Here is a 19,627-nt window from a genome sequence, read left to right on the forward strand (position 1 = left end):
TGGTGTGTCACATTTATATTCTTTGCCTCTGATCGACTATAATTGCCAGGTTTTGGTGGAGTATGCCATCTGCCAAACTCTTGGTCAAGGCTTACATAAAATATATTTTGTCCAGTGGCACTTATCAGGGAAGATAAATTACTGTTTCCACATGTAACATATTCACCATCATTAGATTAAAGCAAGTGTAGACATACAACAAATACATCCCTGATCATACTGATGATGATGTTTCTAATCATAACATTACAGGTACAGCTGAGATGCCTCTCACGGTCCCTCTACTACGTTGAGGGTCCCCCTGAGGAAAAATCTCAAGATCAATTCGATGATTATTTATAGAAATAAAGAACAGCTGAAATACAATTCTCACCACCCCTATCGCTGGGTTTAAATTAGAGTCTTATAAACAACAACATATAGATCATCGCATGTGCACTGTTGAATCTCTACTGGTTGATGGCCATGATAAAGCATAAACCAAATTCAGCTTGTTGTGTGAGGGTGTCTGAAGCAGGTTGGTGCTGTGATGTGTGGGGACTAGGACCTCAAGATGTGGTGTGTCATACGATCAGGTGTGGTTTACCCCTGGTCGGCCTGGTCTGTCTAGCAGGTTGGTTAGTCTGGTGGCATGTGGCAGCAATTGTGTGTTGTGTTAGCGTTTACTTGTTTACGTGAGGGAGTAGTGAGTCTTGATTTCTTGCCCTTTATGACTAAAGGTTTCAGGGGTGATGAGGTAGTGGAACTAGGCTTTAGAATTTGGAGTGAGTATTAATTTGATGAGGGATGTGGTGTGGTTTATGTTGACATACTAATACTTTGCTTGCCGCTGGTTCTATGGAAGCAGTGTCTAAACTTTACTACACCTAAACTTAAAAAAATCCTAACTTTAAGACTTTCGGTATTCACAGAAGGTATTTAGGAGTCCTAAAGTTAGGACTCCTAACTTTTGCGAATACTGAAATGAGTAAGTGCCTTCTGTGAATACCAAAATGAGTAAGTGCCTTCTGTGAATACCAAAATGGTAGTAAGTTTAGGATTTTGTCTTAAGTTATATCTGTAAGTCTGGCCCGCAGTGAGTAAGCTCTTAGTCCTATTTAAACGAGTTGTGAGGGTGTGCGGTATGTCCTGTGCAAGTAGTTAACATGTATTAGTCGTAATGTGTAATTAGGGGACAGCTTCACGGTTTGGGAGCAGCAGTAATGCCAATGCGCTTCTGGGATATCAGAACGTAGGTCTCCCTCAGGCCTCGCAAGCCCTCGCAGTTTAGATTGGGGAAGCAGTGTGTGTGAGCGTGTATAACTGGGTTATCAGCTTACGCAGTAATGTAGACAATAATATTTAATCTAGCGCTGCGGAGACTTGGAGGGCGGGGAATGAGTTGTGTACTGTGCGGCAAATGGCATTCATTTGTTAATATAGCAATGTGTCCAAGAGTGTGGGCGCTTGTGTGTTGTTGCCGGCAAAGCAGGGGAAAAAGCACCATCTGGGTATAGAGTGGCAAAAAGTTTAATACCCTATGCCTCCGTGCGTCTGGTCACAACCCTGTTCTGTAAGGGGGAAAATGTGGTATTATCTGTGAAAGACATAGAAGGCACATACGGCGTGGCTAGGCCAGCCCGCCTGCGGACGCCGTCCCATGCCCTTCACATGTACTCCACAGGGCTGATTTCTGCTTTGTGAGCCTATAAGGCTGAAACAATGCAGTTTTTAGTGGCCACGGCTTTACTTGATCTAGCTCGATCGCTTTGTGTGGTTGGAATAGGGTGGGATGGAGCCAATGATGAAAGAATTGTGCGGGGGTGTATGTAGTGCATATAGCTGCATATCTGGCGCTCCCAACCACCATGTGCCGGTGGCAACATCAACTATTTATAGGACACCCTCCGCTGTTGGCCTGCCCATGCTAGCATGATCAGATTGGATCACAGTCATTTAAAGAACTGCGTAGTGAGTGGGATTGGAATGTTTACAAAAAGATACACGAATTTCAGAAGTATTACCATTTTGACAATGGCTGTGCCGCCAGCAAGGGACACGGGTAGTTTTCTCCAAAGTTAGATTTGTGTCACCAACCAGTTCATAGCACAGCCATAGTTCTCCCTCCATTTTGACACGTACTTTTGCTGCCTGGGACAACCATACGAGGCATGTTGGACATGTGTATGAAAAAAAATTAAAGAACCCCATAAGCAGGGGTAGGTTCCATTTTGGCAAAAGTGGTACAACCCAGGTCAGCAGAGGCACTTTTGCCAAAATTATTTAGTTAATAAAGAGAGATTTCTCAATTATGCAAGAGGTTCTCCCAGCCTTTAATGAAGAGGGGCCTATCCATGATCCGACAAGCCCCCCAGCGGACCAGTGAGTTATGCATAGTTGACACTATGTCAGGCATCAGGACCGGGTTTAGTCCTGTTCTTACATTAAAACATATAGTGTAATTTCTGCTAACTGACTTAATTAGGCCTGGTGGAGTTCACAGAGTTCTGCTACACTGAACTCCACGGAGTGCTGAGAAAGCTTCACCACGCTCCACGGTGTTCTGCAAGCGGCAGAGTGCAGAAATCTGCGTTGCCCAGTCTGATTTGTAGTGCCAGGTGTTTGGATGAACACAACCATGCTTAGCACAAGAGGACACAGCTTCTTCCCTGGAAGATGCTGTCCTACCTGGATTATTGACTGAGTCGAGACTGGTTTCACTTCACAAGCACAACAGAGATCCAGCGGAACTGGGCTCATATTGACCCCTGGCATTATCAAACACTGATTATAAAATATTAGCGAAGCTCCCAGCAGACTGGCTAGCGCCTCTGATCAAGTCTTTGGTTCACACTGATCAAAATGGATTTGTGCTATCACGTAGTACCTCACTGAACCTGCGGCGCTTCTTTAGGGTTGCCTCACAAGACAGGCTGTCTGATCTTAGACCTAGAAAATGCGTTTGACACCCTGGAATGGGGCTTCCTGTTCGCTGTGCTTCCATTTTACGGGATAGGGGACACTTTCCTCAGAGTGTTCCGGCTCTTATACCATACACCAACAATGAAGGGGCAGACAGATCCATACATCTCAGCTCCCATCGACGTGAGGTGAGGAACCAAACAGGGATTCCCACTTCTGTTTTCGCTGGCCATCAAGCCGGTCACAGCAACTATCCAGACACAGGGGGCAAAATGGGGGATCCCGCTGGGCGAGGGTAAGCATGCAATCTCATTATATGTAGGCGACCTCCTCGTATACCTTAAACGGATACCTTTTGATATCTTGGGGTCAGAGTTTATCATCAGCAGAGTGACCTTGTTAATGGCAACCTCGGCAGAGCATTGACATCAATTCATTCTCCCTCTGGCCGTCATGGGCTGGGTAGCCTTAGTTAAAATGGTGGGTTTACCTCAGCTTCTGTATTTCTTCTCCAATTTGCCCCTTTCTGCCCTTGTTTTTGCTGGTATTATGATTCTGCTCACTTTACCACTGCTAATTAGTGCTAAAGTGCTTGTTCTCGCTTCCCAAATCATGGTAATATTGGTTCAACCCCAATAGGCATACGTAATTTACTTACAAGTCCCTAGTAAAGGGATATCCAGGGGCCTGCACATCAATGCTACTACTAGGCCAGCAGCACTGATTGTGCGACCCGCTTAAGTAGACTCTAACAATGTCTCTGGCCTGACATTGCAGAGCCTGTGTGCGCAGTTTACACTGCCATATCGACCATCCCAAATAAACTTTTTGCCAGGGTCAAACATTCCCTTTTTTGATGCTTATAAGACACACCTAACGTAGGCTCTTGACGTGCAATGTATTTAAAAGGCAGGAGATGCTCTTTCAAGTTTTACGTGTCCTGGTAGTGATAAACTTTTCCATTTATTTTTCAATAATGCAATGCCTATCTCTCTCATAGTCTAACATTGGGTTTACCGTACTAAGCTGCATATTATCAAGAACAGCTATAAAATGATCGCCGCTTTAGCGGGAGGAAACCGCCGCTAAAGCGGCCATAATGGGCATGATAATATGATCTTGTGAATTCCCATAGCAGCCCAGGATCTGGTGTTAAGGGCATATTATCAAGTCCATCATCGCCGCTTTAGCTGCAGTTTCCTGCCGCAAAAGCGGCGAAAATTTCATCGCCGTTTTTGATAATATGCCCCTAAATTTTATAAGTGTAATTTCAAATTGGGAAGAGATAAACATTCAAGTATTGTGTCTCTGGATTCACAATTTAAAATCCAAACTTATGGTGAAGTTGGATTTTAAATTGCAATTCTGAAAAAACAACTGTTAGAAAGCTACCTTTTTCTCACTTCAGCTATTTGGTGCCTGCTATCTGTCTCTAATAACATGTCTGGGGTTGGAGACAGTTGGGCTTTGTGCATTCCCCTAGACATCCACACACAATGGGAGATTAGGAGTGACTTGATAGGCCGTCCTGGCAAGATGGGAAGGAGGAGCTGAACCCAGCCTCCTTACGCCTGAATAGGCTATGTCCTGTCTCCACACAAAGGGCTGAATACCCCCCTGTAGTGTGTTTGCAGCCTCGTAAGGGCCTCTGTGCACTTGAAAAGACTCCCTTTGAAGTCTACCCCACTTCAAAGGCACCACTGGTTATAAGTGCTTGACCTCAAACACCACCACTTCAGTACACTGTGCTGCTGAAGGAGTGCCACCCTGCTGCACTGCTGACCTCCTGCTTTGCTTTGTAGACCCCCTCCCTGCTGCCCTCTGCCATGGTGAGAAGGACTGGACCTCCATCACTTGACCCTAGAACACAGAGTGACTCCAATGGCTAGTTGAGTGGACTCCTGAACTGAAAAGGACATAAAATACTTCCGAACCCTGCTTCTGGACTCTGCCAGCTGAGAGTCTACCCAGCCAACTGGTGCCACCCACTCCAGGACCCTTCGAAGTGGCTACTTTTTGAATGAGAAACGACTGTGCTTGTAATCAGCAGTAACTGTGTTTCATTAAGCCGTGCCTGTGCTTGTATTCAGTGGAGTCTATGTTTGAAATGAGTATTTCTGTGATAGCATCAGCAGTATCTGTACAGGGAGTGAGAAATACCTATGTTTTGAGACAGCACTGCCCGTGTTTGAACTTAGGATTCTGTATAATTTAGCCAGTAGTGCCCATATTTTGTAAACAATACATCTTTGTGTGTAATACAAAGGTGCCTTTGTTTCTTTTAGCAGTGCCTATATTTGAAAGTCAATGTTTCTGTAAATTAGTTAGTAGTATCTGTGTCTGGAGTGAGAAGTGTCTGCGTTTTGATATGCACTGTCTGTGCTTAGATTTAGGGCTATATGTAACTGAGTCATCGGGCCTGTGCTTGGAGTCAATATTAGATGTACTGGTGCCAGGAGTGTCTGCTTGAAGTCAGGTTTTTCTGTAATTCAGTGAATCAGTAGCATATGTGTTTGGAGTCAGCAGTGACTGTGCTTGGAGTTGGCGGTGCTTGAGTTTTGAACCAGCAGTGCCTGTGCTTGAAACCAATAGTGCCATTACTTGGATTACATAGTTATTGGTAATTGAGTCAGCAATGTTTGTTTGGACCATCAGGGTCTATATTTTGACTCAACAGTGCCTGTGTTTTGAACCACTACCACCGCTTTTTGCAGTCAGTAGTGCCTGTGTTTTGGTTCAGAATGGTAATTCATTAAATTATACCTTGAAGAAATTTTAATATGCTGGCAAAGTTCCAGAATTTGCATTTGGGAAAGTCATGACATATCTCAAAATAATGCTTCATACTATTTGCCCCCTTTTTTTACCTGAGAGTGCACCTTTATTTAAAAATGTTCCCCATTTATCAGTAGGAGACTGGTTTAAGTAGAAAATATACAGTGGAGAGACATTTTCTACCCCATTTGGTCTCTTTCTGGTGTCTTGCAAACTTTTTAATTTGAAGTGTTATGAGATAACATAAAATCACATTTCCCTTAGAACGCGTAACTCTCAAATATTTTTATAAAATGCAACGAAATTTTCACAAGAAAAAAAATTACACCATTTCTCTTAGCCTTATAATCCATATAGCAGTGAATGTGTATGCTTCTATCATTAATTGAATAGAAGTCAGGAGTGTTCTCTGCTGAAATCAGGATTATTTGTAATTGAGCAGTATGTATGCTTGGTGCCAAGACTTCAAGTGCTTGGAGTCAGCAACACCCATGTTTTGAATCAGCAATGCCTGTATTTTTAATCATATCTGCCTGGGCCTGTTCTCAGCAGTACCTGGGTATTGAATCAGAACTTTCAGTGTTTCGAATCCGCAGTGCTTTCTTTGCAATTACCAGTGTCTTGATTGAGCATTGACTGAAGCTGAAATCTGTGTTATATTGAACTGAGTTAGCAGTAGCTATGCTTTGAGTGAGCAGTGCCCTTATGTGTAATCAGATGGGCTTGTCCTTGGAGTCACAGTTACCTGTAATTGAATCAGGTGTGCCTGCACTTAAGAGTTAGCAGTGCCTGTGTTTGAAGTAGCCACTGCCTGTGCTTGGAGTCAAGTTTATCTGTAATTGAGTAAACAGTGCCTGTGACTGGTGCCAGCAATGCCTTTGTTTTGTACCTGACATGCCTGTATTCTATGTGTGAGGGTCTTTGACTGGTGGCCAGTGCCTGTGTGTTGATTGATTCAGCAGTGCCTGTTTTGAATCCGAAGTGCTTGTCCTTGGAGTAAGCAGTGCCTGTGCTTTTGAACAGAAATGCTTGTGCCTGAGTCAGGATTAGCTGTGAGGGAATCAGATGCACATGTGCTTGGAGGTAGGATTCTTTGTATTTGAGTGAGGAAAATGTCTATTTTGAGTCAGGAGTTTCTGAGCTTGGAGTTAGGATTATCTTAACTTGTACTATGAATGATTTAGCTTTGAGCCCATAGATGGTGTATTTTTAATCAACACCTCCTGTCCTTCGAAACAGGAGCACCTGTCGTTGAGAGTCAGCAGTTTCAGTATTTGGAGTAGGCAGTGCTGGTGTTCTTAATCAAGTGTACATCAACGTCTATCAATAATTAAGTTCGAAGTGTGTGTGGTTTGAATACAGCAATGACTATATTTTGAGTTAAGCGTGCATTTGGTAGGACTGACGAATGCCTATGTTTGCAATCAGCAATGCCTATCTCTGTAATCAGGTCTGCATGTGTGGGAGTGAGGGGTGTCTGTGCTTGTGAGCAGTGCCTGTGCTTGGAATCAGAAGCGTTTATGTTTTGAATCAAAAGTCTCTACGCTTGAAAGCAGGTGTCAACAGTGCCTGCATTTTAATTTGGAAGTGTCTGTGCCTAAAGTCAAAAGTACTTGTTCATGATGTCAGCAGCCCCTCTGTTTGAATCAGAAGTGTCTGTGTTCGGCGTCGGCATTGGCAGTACTGGAGTCAGGAGTGCCTGTGATCGGAGTTAGGATTATCTGTAATTGATGAGTGACAGTGCCTGGAGAGAGTGTTATCTGTAACTGAGACATAAGTGATTGTGCTTGAAGTCAGCTGGCCTTGAGTTTTAGAGCAGCGGTCCTTGTGTTTGGAATGAGCAGTGCCTGTGTCTGTGAGTCAGGAGCGCCTCAGCAGGAAGTCAACAGTGCCGGTGTTTTGTATCAGAGGTGCCTGTGCTTTGAAACCTCTGTGCCTGTGCTTGACATCACAAGTGACTATGTTTCAAATCACCAATACCTGTGACCCAGAAGTCATCAGTGTCTGTGCTTAGAGCCAGAAGTACAGTTGATTGAAGAAAGGAGTGCCTGTTTTAAAAAAGGAAATCCAGTGTTATAAATTAGATCAGTGGTTACTGTGATTAGGCTGAGCAGTGCCTGTGTTTAGAATCAGCAGTACCTGTGTTTGAAGTCAATAGTGTCTCTTCACTGAGTTACAGTTATCTGTAGTTGAGTTAAGAGCAGTTAGCAGTGCCTGATTCTGAATTGGATGTGCCTGTGTTTTGAATCAGAAATGCCTATGCTTGGAAATTATAGTGTCTGTAACAGATGTCAGTAGTGCCTTTGTTGAATGAGGGCTACCTAAGCTAGGTGTTAGGGTTATCTATAACTATGTCAGTGGTAATTCTTCGTAAAGTGATCAATTTTTGTGCTTGGTGTCAGGAGTGCTGGTGCACTGAGTCAGAGCAATCTGTAACTGAGTCTGGAGTGTTTATGATTGGAGTGAGCATTTTATATGAGTGCTTGGAGTCAGGAGAGTCTGTATTTCAAATCTGCAGTGCCTGTGCTTGATGTTAGCAGTTATTATTTTTTACATCTGTGGCGCCTTTGCTTGAAGTCAGAAAGTCAGAAATGGCTGAACTCTGCAGTGCCTAACTTGAATTAGTAGTGCTTGGAGTCAGAAGTGCTTAAGCCTGGGATCAGCAGTGCTTATTTTGAATTACCGGGGCTGTCTTTTGTACAACTGCTCCTACCAAGAGCCAGGGAGGCTGTGCTTGCGTCCCTGTACAGTGCCTGTACCAGGAGCCAGGGCTATCTGTAATTTATTAAGATGCACATGTGCTTGGAGTCACCAGTGCCTCTTACTGGGATCAAGGTTATTTGTATGTGAGTCAGAAATGACTATTCTTGGTGTCAGCAGTGACTGGAGTCAGCAATGCCTGTTTTTTAATCAGTAGTGCTCGTGCTTGGAGTCAGACCACTCTCTGCCTGGAGTCTATAGTTCCTGTAATGTGAATCTGAAGTGTCTGTCTTTGCATTCAGTAGTGTCTGTGTCTGCAGCCAGCAATGGCTGTGTTTTGATTCAGAAGTGTCTGTGTGGGGATCTGAAGTGCCTGTGTCTGGTGCCAACTGTTGCAGTTCCCTCTGACACCAATCACAGGCATTGTTGGTGCCAAGCATTTGGTTATCAAGAGCCTCAGGTTCAGAAGAGAATGTGTTTGGAATCAGTATTAGTGAAGCCTCTAGTGCCCTTGTTTTCATTCAGCAAAGCCTAGGTTGGAAGTTAATGAGTGCTTTAACTCAATCAGCAGTGCCAGTACGTGGCTGGGTCCAAATTAGGGCGTTGTTTTGACCAAAGCCAAAAAACGATGAATTGAACCCAGATGTGTAACTGGGTAGTGAATGTTTGATGTGTTCAGCATTCCATCTTCGTCTGTTATTTTTGCTTTGTTGCCCGAAGTGGGAAGGGTATGCCCTCACTGCGCCACTGGATTCAAGCAAGCCTGGCTGATGTGTGGTGATACCGCATAACCGGTCCCAGGATACATGTTTCTGGTACAGGTAGGACCTGGTCTGGCAGTTCAGGCTGACTGTTTCCATGGGGAGCAGGGTTCAGACTGGTTTGGATGTGGCAGGGTCCAAACCTACCAATGATTGGAGTCAATGGTTTATTTCCTTAAATCAGCAGTGTCAGTGCTTAGGGTCTGGACTGCCTAGGACTGGAGTTGGGGTTTTCTGTTGTACCTGGGGAGAGCAAAGTCCGTGTTTTGAATAGGACCTTGTGCCTGGAATCGGGAATGCCTGCAATTCAGTTAGCAGTGCCTGTAGTAAGTATTAAGTGTACCCGAGCCTGTGCTTTGAGTAAGAATTATTTATAATAGAGCAGTAATGTGCTTAAGCCAGAAATTCCTGTGTTTGGAGTCAGCAGTGCCTCGCTTGAAGTACGGAGTGCCTGCAATCAAGAATGCCTGTGAGTGAAGGCAGTCATTACTGAGTTTTGAATCAGTAGTATTTATTTTCTGAATCGGCAGTGATCAGACTCAGCATCAGCAGTATTAGTCAGCAGTGCCTGTGCCTGTAGTCAGGAGCCCCTGGGATTGGAGTCAGCATTATCTGTAATTAGTCTGGAGTTTGAAGTCCATGTTAGTTGTAATGGAGCCAGCAGTGCCTGTGTATTGAATAAACAGTGCCAGAGACTGGAAGCAGCAGTACCGACTTTGAATCAGCAGTAGGTGAGTTTTGATTCAGCAGTGCCTGTGCATGGGAGTCAGTATATGCTGTACCGGAGACGGGGGTTCTGTGCTTGGTGTTAGGATTATCTGTAACTGAGTGAGCAGTGCCTGGAGTCAGGTATGCCTGTGTCTGTAGGTACCAATATCTTTAATGAGACAGGAGTGTCTGTGACTAGACTGAGGAGTGACTGTGACTAGAGTCAGCAGGGCCTGTATTCCTGAGTCACCAATGCCTGTGTTTGGAACCAATAGTGCCTGTGACAGGAGGTACCAGTACCTATATTTAGCATCAGGCGTTCATTGAGTTACTGCTGATCTGTAACTAATTGACAAATTAGGAGCAGAAAGGGGGAGGTCAGAGCTGGGAGGTGAAATGTCGTGACCCCTTCCTCACGGACCATTTATAAGATAACACACCTCCCAAAACCCAGGAGTCATGGACACAGGCCCTCCGTCATAGGGTACCAGCAGGGGAGGTACTCCCCCTCCTCACACAAACATTCTACTGGGGGAGGGGGTGCTATATCCCTTACAAAAGCCTCGGCTCTGTTCCTGAGGGGTTGCAGCTCTTACACCAGCCTCAGCTCTGCTCCTGGGGGGCTGCAGCTCCTTCACCAGCCAAAGCTTTGCTTGGGGGGGGGGGGGGGTGGAGGGCTGCAACCTCTACACCAGACTCAGCGATACTCCTGGGAGGGGGATGCAGCCCCTAGAGCAGCCTCAGCTCTGTCTCCTTGGTGCTTCAGCTCGGCTCCAGATGACGCTCCTACACCAGCCTCATCTCTGCTTCCCCCCAGAAATTAAAGATTGGGAAGAGCTTGTGAAGGAAGTGGGTCTGTCGGAAAGTGTGGAGTAGCTCCATGGAGTCTGCATTGTACAGGGACAAGAGCCCCTCCTCATAGTCCAGATACACCCCCAGCTTCAGGGGCCTCTCATGAGGGGACAGAGGGGTCAGAGGGGTGGTGAGGGCCCAGTACTGATCATTCCATCCACTCTCCACAGCCCAGACTCCCCCCTCAGGGGACCATGTGATCCGTCCCTTCCTCTCCACAGATTCTGCTGCGACTCCCACAGTCCACGCTGGCCTCTCCCCCAGCAGCTGAACCTCCCAGTAATGTTTGCCTGAGGTAAACCCCTCACTACCAAGCACACACCAGCAGCTGAATCTCTTGGGAGTGTCTTCCAGGGCCTGGTTTGTGTCTGTCCATTTCACATGTTTCCCCTCCTCAGACAGGCGAAGCTTCGGATGCGCTGTGTCTGGATCCAAAGTCACCAACACTGCAGAGAAGAGATACAGAATTAGAGATAGAATGGGCACAAATAAAGCAGATAATTGTTATTTGTAGTTTATATTCAGGAAAATTACAGAAGGCAAAGCTATCTGTACAGAACCTATCTAGAAGGTCACAGAGCAATGCACTGCACTAGACAGCACTATCTGAAAGGCACACACTACTTGGAAGAAGTGCACTGTAACAAAGAATACACTGCACTATACTTTACCTACCTCGAAGGAGCACACTGCACAGTACTGCACTAAACAGCATCTGTTGGGAACAAGCATACTTTTTATGGACAGTACTTATCTGGAAGTAGTACACTGTACAGTGCACTGCATGAGATATCACCTATCTCAACGGACTACACTATACTTTACACTACACTAGACAGTACCTATCTGATGTCATCAGTGATGTCACTGACCATGTCATGAATGATGTAATATGTGACATCATCAGCAGTGGATTGCGGGTGCGCGATATATAGTTAGCGCTTCTAACTATATATGGAATTTCAATGGTTTTATGCGAGTAAAATAAGGTTTTGTAAATGCTAATTCCTAACTATATATGGCCTAAAACCAATGGTTTTTTCATTGAATTTTCAAGGTTTTGTAAATGCAAATTCCTAACTATATATCCACTATAACCTATGGTTTTTTCTGTGAATTTCATTCGTTTTTTAATAGCAAATATGAAAAGCTTTAAAATGTCAAGTACGTGATAGATAAAAACATTTTCGAATTTATGCACGCTGATGTGCTTTGAACGCTGCACCCCCCCCCCTCCCCTCTTTTGTCTTAGTAGTACTCTCTCTTTGCAGATACTGAAGGGTAGTTAACGCAGGCCTTTACCCCCGTTGTAATCCGTCGTGCCTCCTTGTCTCTCCATTTGATTGATTGTTGTCCAAGCATTTACTGTTTTAGAATTGGTTCTCTTTGGATCATTCTCTATTTACAAACAAGCACAAAGTCGCAATACTCTGTTTAGTCTTTGCAGATAGTGAAAAATCGTGTAAAAAAATAAAAGTAATCGAGCAAAATCAGTAGGCCACTAATTGGATCTCTTTTTGACCTCGCTAAAATAGAAATATTAGGAACAACCCTTCATGAGAAATACGAAAATAGTGAGATGAACTGAGCTCCACACCATGAGGGCTGCAAGACAGCTCGGCTCCATCACCCATCCCGCACAAAATAACGACAAACCCTATGCAAATATTAAAAATATAGACAACACACCAGCAAAGAAACAGGGTAAAACATTTTATTAAAAAACTATTTACATAACGTTGGTTTATAAGATGATGTCAGTAGTGGACCGATGTGTGAATAGATCGAAAACAGCACAAGGCTCCAAGATCCGGATGGCAAGCTCCGGGATGTTGGGTGCCATAGTTTAGAGTTCTGAATTTCAGCCTTTTTCAATGCCTGTGCTTTGTTGAATCAAAATGGCGGCTTGACACAAAGCTGACTCAAGCGTTGCTACTGATGCTATGCAGACCAAAACTGGTTTTCAGTTTGTACATTTTTCTAGATTTTTCAATCCAAGTTTGGTTGACTTTGTAGAACGATGGCTTCAGATTTTCAACATACGGTGTGGTGGCGCTGACTGGGAGGGGGCGCTTCGCTCCTGCCCCCTCCCCAAGTAAGATTTTCATACGTGAAAGTACGTTAATGGTTTTGGTCCCTGAGATGCTTCGATGTCACTGCCATTCTCAAATAGCATAAGTTCTGGATGTTGGGTGCCATAGTTCAGAGTTCTGAGCAGCGCTTGTAACACTGTCTGAAGCTTATTTCCACCTACTGCAGCTTCACTATTCTCAAAGTAAGTGAGTGTCGTTTGTGGACCTGACTGCATTTGAAAACAATGTGATATGTTACCTTCCTAAACAGGTTGACGGAGGCCCCTGAGGGGCGGTGTGATGGCCATGGACTCGGAGAAGACGCTTGGCTCCGACACCCTCCCCAAGTCTTATAGCACTGGTGTAGCCTGAGATCTCCCCCGACATAGGCGGCCGGCTCCCGGGGTCCGGCGGAACTTTTTGCCTTTTGATGACTCTTCAATTCTGGACCTTGTCCCACAATCCGTTTGACCTGAAGACAAGCTGTAGTGGGGCGCCCCTTTATCGTTTTAGTTGCCATTCCGCCCGCTTTAGCTACACTGTGCCTCTTCCGCCATTCAGCTGTTTACCGGCCGCTCTTGCGACTACAGCGTCTCGCTCACCATGTAGTTGAGATGCGCCCGCTCTTGCGGTGCAGCGATAGGCGGCTGCCACAGGACTCTCAAAATGGCGGCCGGCTCTTCGGTTTTGGGCCTGGTCCACTAAAATGGCCCTGGGACACCTTGGAACTCGGACGCTTGTCTGCTAGGGCTTGGGTCCCATTCTCGAAAAGCGTCCCCTCAGCCGTGAAGATTCTACAAAAGTCTTGGGGGCCTCCGACTCCCGCAGGCTTCTGGTGGGGAGCGGCTGCCATGATTGCTCGTGGAATGGCCACGACGGAGCTACGAGATGGTAGTGCTCTCATGCTGACGCCAGCTTTAGTCTGAAACATCCAGAAACACTATAGACTACCAATTCGATCAGTTCCGGTAGCGCCCCAACATGACCCGGAAGAGAAGAACTTGCCCTCCCCTCTTTGACTGATGGTTCTTGTTGCCTGTCCCCTCTGTTGTCATTTAACAGAACTTTTTGGACTGCTGAAAGGGGTTGTGTTCTGAACGCTGGTTGGTGGAGACATTTAGACTATATTCTTGACCTACGTTGTCGCGTAATGCGTTTTATGACACGCCGCGTTAGCGCACCCGGAAGTGATCCGAGGCGCGGCGCGCAGCGCGTAACGTAAGCATAACAGGTCATGTGACTTGTTAATAAAACTTTTCATTGGTTCATTTTACTTTTGTTAATTTAATGATGAAAAGCTTGGTCATATGACCTAAAAATTATGCTTTTTATTATTTTCGAACAATATTTTTTTTTCAAACATATGTTATAATATTCCAGGCTAATGTACTTTCCCGGAAAATTTACAACTGTCTTGCAAGTAAAATATATTCCTTTTTCGAGAAAAAGGGCGTTTCTTCCTTCCATGACGGAGCCGTTGAGTAAAAGAGATTCGGCCTGCTGTCTTAGTCGCCGATACGCCTGATTATCAGATTCTTATCGATCACTTTATGTTGCAGACATGAAAAACACAACTGCCCTTGACCATTTATCTTTACTGCGTTCCTACATATTATACCTTTTATCCGTCATGTAATTGGACTGCTTTATTTCACTTGCCTTTTACTGATTCGAAAACAGTCACTAAAAGTAAAAACTTTACAAATGTAAATACTACTACCGTGTTTTGTTTTAAAAACCTTTATTGTGAAAATGTCAGTATACAAATACGGGCCTATAACCACGTGGGCCGGCCACGGAGCAAACTGAAATCGTATATGATGAGGAGACATTTACACTGTAGAAGAACGTAACGAGCGGGCCATTAGGTGACAAGAACAAAGGTGTCTAACAGTTGCGGAATCGGTGGACGTACATTTTGTAATTAAAATACGACAGGGCCACTTACAATAACATTTTCTAGATATACATTTGCGGGCAAGGAGTTACGAGTCCCATTTATACCGGCGCCATTTTGGGCGAGGCCGGGCAGGTCCAAGATATAGTCAAAATGTCTCCACCAACCATCGGCCAGACCAGAACCCCTTTCGGCCCTTTATGCTACAAGATGGTGTCTTCCATTCAGAAAATATTGGTGGCAGCATTTTGAAAGGAAACAGAAACAGCCGTTCTCCTAGTGAGTTTCACATTGTTACATTTAGGAAGAATGTTGAAGAGTAGTATGTGGAAAATCTGAAGCCATTTTTCTACAAACTCTCAATCAGACTTGGATGGAAAAAAAAAACCTGAAGAATGTACAAACTGAAAACCAATTTTTGTCTGTATAGCACCAACAGTAACGCTTGAGTCAGCTTTGTGTCAAGCCGCCATTTTCATTCAATCAATAGCGTCCCCCTGCACACATTCAGGGACCTGGTCGTGTCTTCAGATGAAACGCATTGTAGGAAAAGAAGCAGAAAGGAAAAGGAAAAAAGTTCCGCCGGACCTAGTGAAGCTGCAGCAGGTGCAAATAAGCTTCAGACAGTCTTACAAGCACTGCTCAGAACTCTTAACTGAGGCACTCAACATCCAGGACTTGCCATTCGGATCTTGGTGCCTTGTGCTGGTTCCGACCTATTCACACATCGGTCCACTACTGACATCACCTCATAAGCCAACGGGGCACCCCACGCCGACTTTCGGCGCAGCATTGTAGGATGGCCACACCAGTGCGGCAACTTGCTGGACACAACATCGGGGCCATCCAGATCTCGGCGCGTTCGACTCACTGTACCGCAACAGTGACCGCAACTCAGCTGGACACGCCGTCTTTCGGCGCAGCATTGTAGGATGGCCACACCAGTGCGGCAATTTGCTGGACACCACCTCGGTGCCATCCGGATCTCGGCGCGTTCGAGTCACTGTACCGCAACAGTGACCGCAATTCAGCTGGACACGCCGTCTTTCGGCGCAGCATTGTAGGATGGCCACACCAGTGCGGCAATTTGCTGGACACCACCTCGGTGCCATCCGGATCTCGGCGCGTTCGAGTCACTGTACCGCAACAGTGACCGCAATTCAGCTGGACACGCCGTCTTTCGGCGCAGCATTGTAGGATGGCCACACCAGTGCGGCAATTTGCTGGACACCACCTCGGTGCCATCCGGATCTCGGCGCGTTCGAGTCACTGTACCGCAACAGTGACCGCAACTCAGCTGGACACGCCGTCTTTCGGCGCAGCATTGTAGGATGGCCACACCAGTGCGGCAATTTGCTGGACACCACCTCGGTACCATCCGGATCTCGGCCCGTTGTGCTGCCTTCGGCCTATTCGCACATCGGTCCGCTACTGACGCCGCCTCACGTGCCAACGGATTTTCTATGATTTTTGTAGCCCTATGCCGCATAACAGGTCATGTGACTTGTTTATAAAACTTTTCATTGGTTCATTTTACTTTTGGTTTCCTAAAGATGGAAGGCTTGGTCATATGACCTAAAAATAACACTTTTCATTGGTTTAGAACATTTTTTTTTCCCAAACGATGAAAGCCCCACCTTGTTTCTGGATCATTCAGACTGAAGCTGGCGTCAGCATGAGAGCACCACCATCTCGTGGCTCCGTCGTGGTCATTCCGCGAGCAATCATGGCAGCCGCTCCCCACCGGAAGCCTGCGGGAGTCGGGGGCCCCCAAGACTTTTATACAATCTTCACGGCTGAGGGGACGCTTTTCGAGAATGGAGCCCAAGCCCTAGCAGGCAAGCGTCCGAGTTCCAAAGTGTCCCAGGGCCATTTCAGTGGACCAGGCCCAAAACCGAGGAGCTGTCCGCCATTTTAAGAGCCATGTGGCAGCCGCCTATCGCTGCACTGCAAGAGTGGGAGCAACTCAACAACATGGTGAGCGAGACGCTGTGGCCGCAAGAGCGAGCGCAACTCAGCTAGATGGCCGCCACCTGGGGAGGCCCGTTCACGCCGGCTCCCCCACGCCCCCCCCCGGGCCGCCGCACGCCAATTTTCGGAGCAGCATTGTAGGATACCAAAACCAGTGCGGCAGTTTACTGGACATCACCTGGGTGCCTGTCGTACATGTTGTGTCAGCCATGTGACACTGGACACAGACCGCTACTGACGAGGCCTCCCCCCGCACCACCCGGGACGCCCCACGCTGTTTTTCTGTGCTGCATTGTAGGATCCCTAAACCAGTGCGGCACCCAGGCGACATCACCTGGGTGCCGTCCAGAACTCTGCACGTTGTGCTGCCTTGGGACTATTCGCACAACAGACCGCTACTGACGAGGCCTCCCCCCGCCCCACCCGGGACGCCCCACGCCAATTTTCGGAGCAGCATTGTAGGATCCCTAAACCAGTGCGGCACCCAGGCGACATCACCTGGGTGCCGTCCAGAACTCTGCACGTTGTGCTGCCTTGGGACTATTCGCACAAAAGACAGCTTCTAACCATTGTTGCTTTTTGTGTTGAGAAATGTTTAAATGTTTTTAGTTTTTGTTCCGTTCGTTAAAGTTAGTAGTTAATAAAGTTTTATAACCTTACTTTGTTGGAGTGTTATCTATTTTTTTTAAAACGGGTGAATGGGGCCTTGAATCGGGTTATTGTCATGTGTGGGCTTTGGAAGTGTGCTGCTGCAGGATCGGACATTTCAAACTCAAATGCACGTTCTTTTTCTTACCTTTCCGAAGCATGGAGCGCAATAGCAAGCAGAGAAAGGGTGATGCACGTGTTGAACACTACCTGACCTGGCAAGTTGCTGGCAGTGCCCCCCCGCCCGCTCCTGAAAGAGGGCACACACACACCGCCGCCCCGAGTACTTCACAAATCTTTAAAAGACCATGCGCTTGTTCATGAGGCTTAAATGGTTTATCACCTCTTCTAGAACCCCTGCATCGACCCTCTGACGTTTCATGGAAAAATTACCATGTAACACAATACCAAGCCCTGTCAGCTGAAACCCCCAAGGAATCGTGGGGCATATTATCAAGGGGGTTTATCTCCGCTTTTTTGGCTTTAAAAGCCATGAAAGCGGAGATAAAATTATCTCCCTATTACCAAGCTGTCGCAAACACCAGTTAGTGACAGCTAAAAGGAGATAGCGACCATCTTGGGCCCCGCTTTGCATGTCAGTGATACTTATCACTAATGACATGCAAAGTGGCGTGCCAAGATGTTAGCGACTGGAAACAGTCCCTAACATCGCTACCTTCTATTACCAACTTTTGGAGATATTCGCGCTAAGCGCGAATATCTCCAAAATCTAACACCTGCCCTGAGCAGTTCTTAGCCATGTTATCCAATGGGAGGTGGATAACATGGCTAAGAGCATTAGGTCGATAATACATGAATATCGCTGACTTTTCTGCGATAATAGCAAGGTTTATCTGCGATAAAAATCGCCGATGTGCGGCGATAATTTTTGTCTCTAAACAAGTTAGAGACAAAAATTATCGCTAGTTGTTCGTAATATGCCCCCGGGTTTTTGCTTGCAGAAATCGGGAGGCGGGAGACTAGCACTGAAATCAGTAGTCACACGCCTGAATCAGGAGGATTGGCATGTCTGAATTCTCTACAGCTGGGGCCATAAACTACATCCGCAGGGTTAGGTGATAGCCTGGGACCAGCCTGGCATCTAAAATGGCTGCCGTGCACGACAAAATTGTGGCATTCGAAAAAAGGCAAGATGGCGCAGCCGCTGGAAGAGATGTATCAACATATATCAGCCTCCTCAGCCACCCTCAGGAAACATAGGGGATTAGGATACGTCTCCCGCACCCCCTTATACCTAGTACTTTAATTAACGAAGCACAAAATGGCGAATTCCCGTTTCGCTACCAGTTTGCGGCCCAGTTCGCGGCCCGTGAAGCGCTTCTACCGTGAAAAATCATTTTTTTTTTATTTTCCCCACGGGACCCTTTAATAACCCCAACAACATTCCTAGGGGGTCAAGAGGGGGATACCTTGCCCCCTTTCATTAAATTCCCCCTTAGTTTTTCACCTTTTCTTCTCTCTCGATCCTACCGAGAGACAAGATGGCGGCCGCTCCGGACTGTCACGCAGCAAAAAAAAAAAAAGCTCACGCACAGCCGCTGGAAGAGATGTATCAACATATATCAGCCTCCTCAGCCACCCTCAGGAAACATAGGGGATTAGGATACGTCTCCCGCACCCACTTATAACTAGTAATTTAATTAACGAAGCACAAAATGGCGAATTCCCGTTTCGCTACCAGTTCGCGGCCGCGCTTCTACCGTGAAAAATCATTTTTTTTTTTTTTCCCCACGGGACCCTTTAATAACCCCAACAACATTCCTAGGGGGTCAAGAGGGGGATACCTTGCCCCCTTTCATTAAATTCCCCTTTCGTTTTCCACCTCTTCTTCTCTCTCGATTCTACCGAGAGACAAGATGGCGTCCGCTCCGGACTGTTTAGAATGTTGACAGACACCGGAGAGCCAATCAGCTTTCTGCGCGCAAAGTTCCGATAAGCGAAAAGTAAGCGGACCGGATCGCTGCCCAGAGCGCTGTTACAGATATATATCTTGGTTTGAACGTTAATTTCTCAAAAACTACTGGAGCACATATATTGAGACCTAGCAAAGGCACATCGGGCTAACAGTCCCTACAATTTTGCCAAGTTTCGTGCAAATCCATTTAGCCGTTCGAGCTAAAAGTGAGTCCAACCGCCCTATGGAAAAATGAATGGAAAAAACGCGTTTTGGGACCCCCCTTTTTTCTCAGCCCCCCCTTGACGAAACTCCACCAAATTTTCAGGGGCTGCTCAGAATCGAAATGTGCCATTTTCCTGAAAATTTCAGCCGATTCCGTCCACAAACGCCAAAGTTATTAGACATAGAATTTTCAGAAGTCCCA

General features: G+C 46.2%; 1 protein-coding gene across 1 annotated transcript in view; it reads right to left on the bottom strand.

Annotated features, from left to right (window-relative positions):
- Positions 1 to 9,771: 9,771 nt before the first annotated feature.
- The window catches only part of LOC147661124 (E3 ubiquitin-protein ligase TRIM39-like), a 136,153-nt gene continuing 126,297 nt past the window's right edge, over positions 9,772 to 19,627 (bottom strand). Inside the window, exon 6 of the mRNA XM_086951314.1 lies at positions 9,772 to 11,143. Coding sequence (XP_086807440.1) covers positions 10,632 to 11,143 — 512 coding nt within the window. The 3' untranslated portion in view covers positions 9,772 to 10,631. The remainder of the gene's footprint in view (positions 11,144 to 19,627) is intronic.

Source organism: Lissotriton vulgaris, unplaced genomic scaffold (genome assembly GCF_964263255.1).
Source record: "Lissotriton vulgaris unplaced genomic scaffold, aLisVul1.2 SCAFFOLD_2734, whole genome shotgun sequence".
In the NCBI taxonomy this organism is placed as follows: domain Eukaryota; kingdom Metazoa; phylum Chordata; class Amphibia; order Caudata; family Salamandridae; genus Lissotriton; species Lissotriton vulgaris.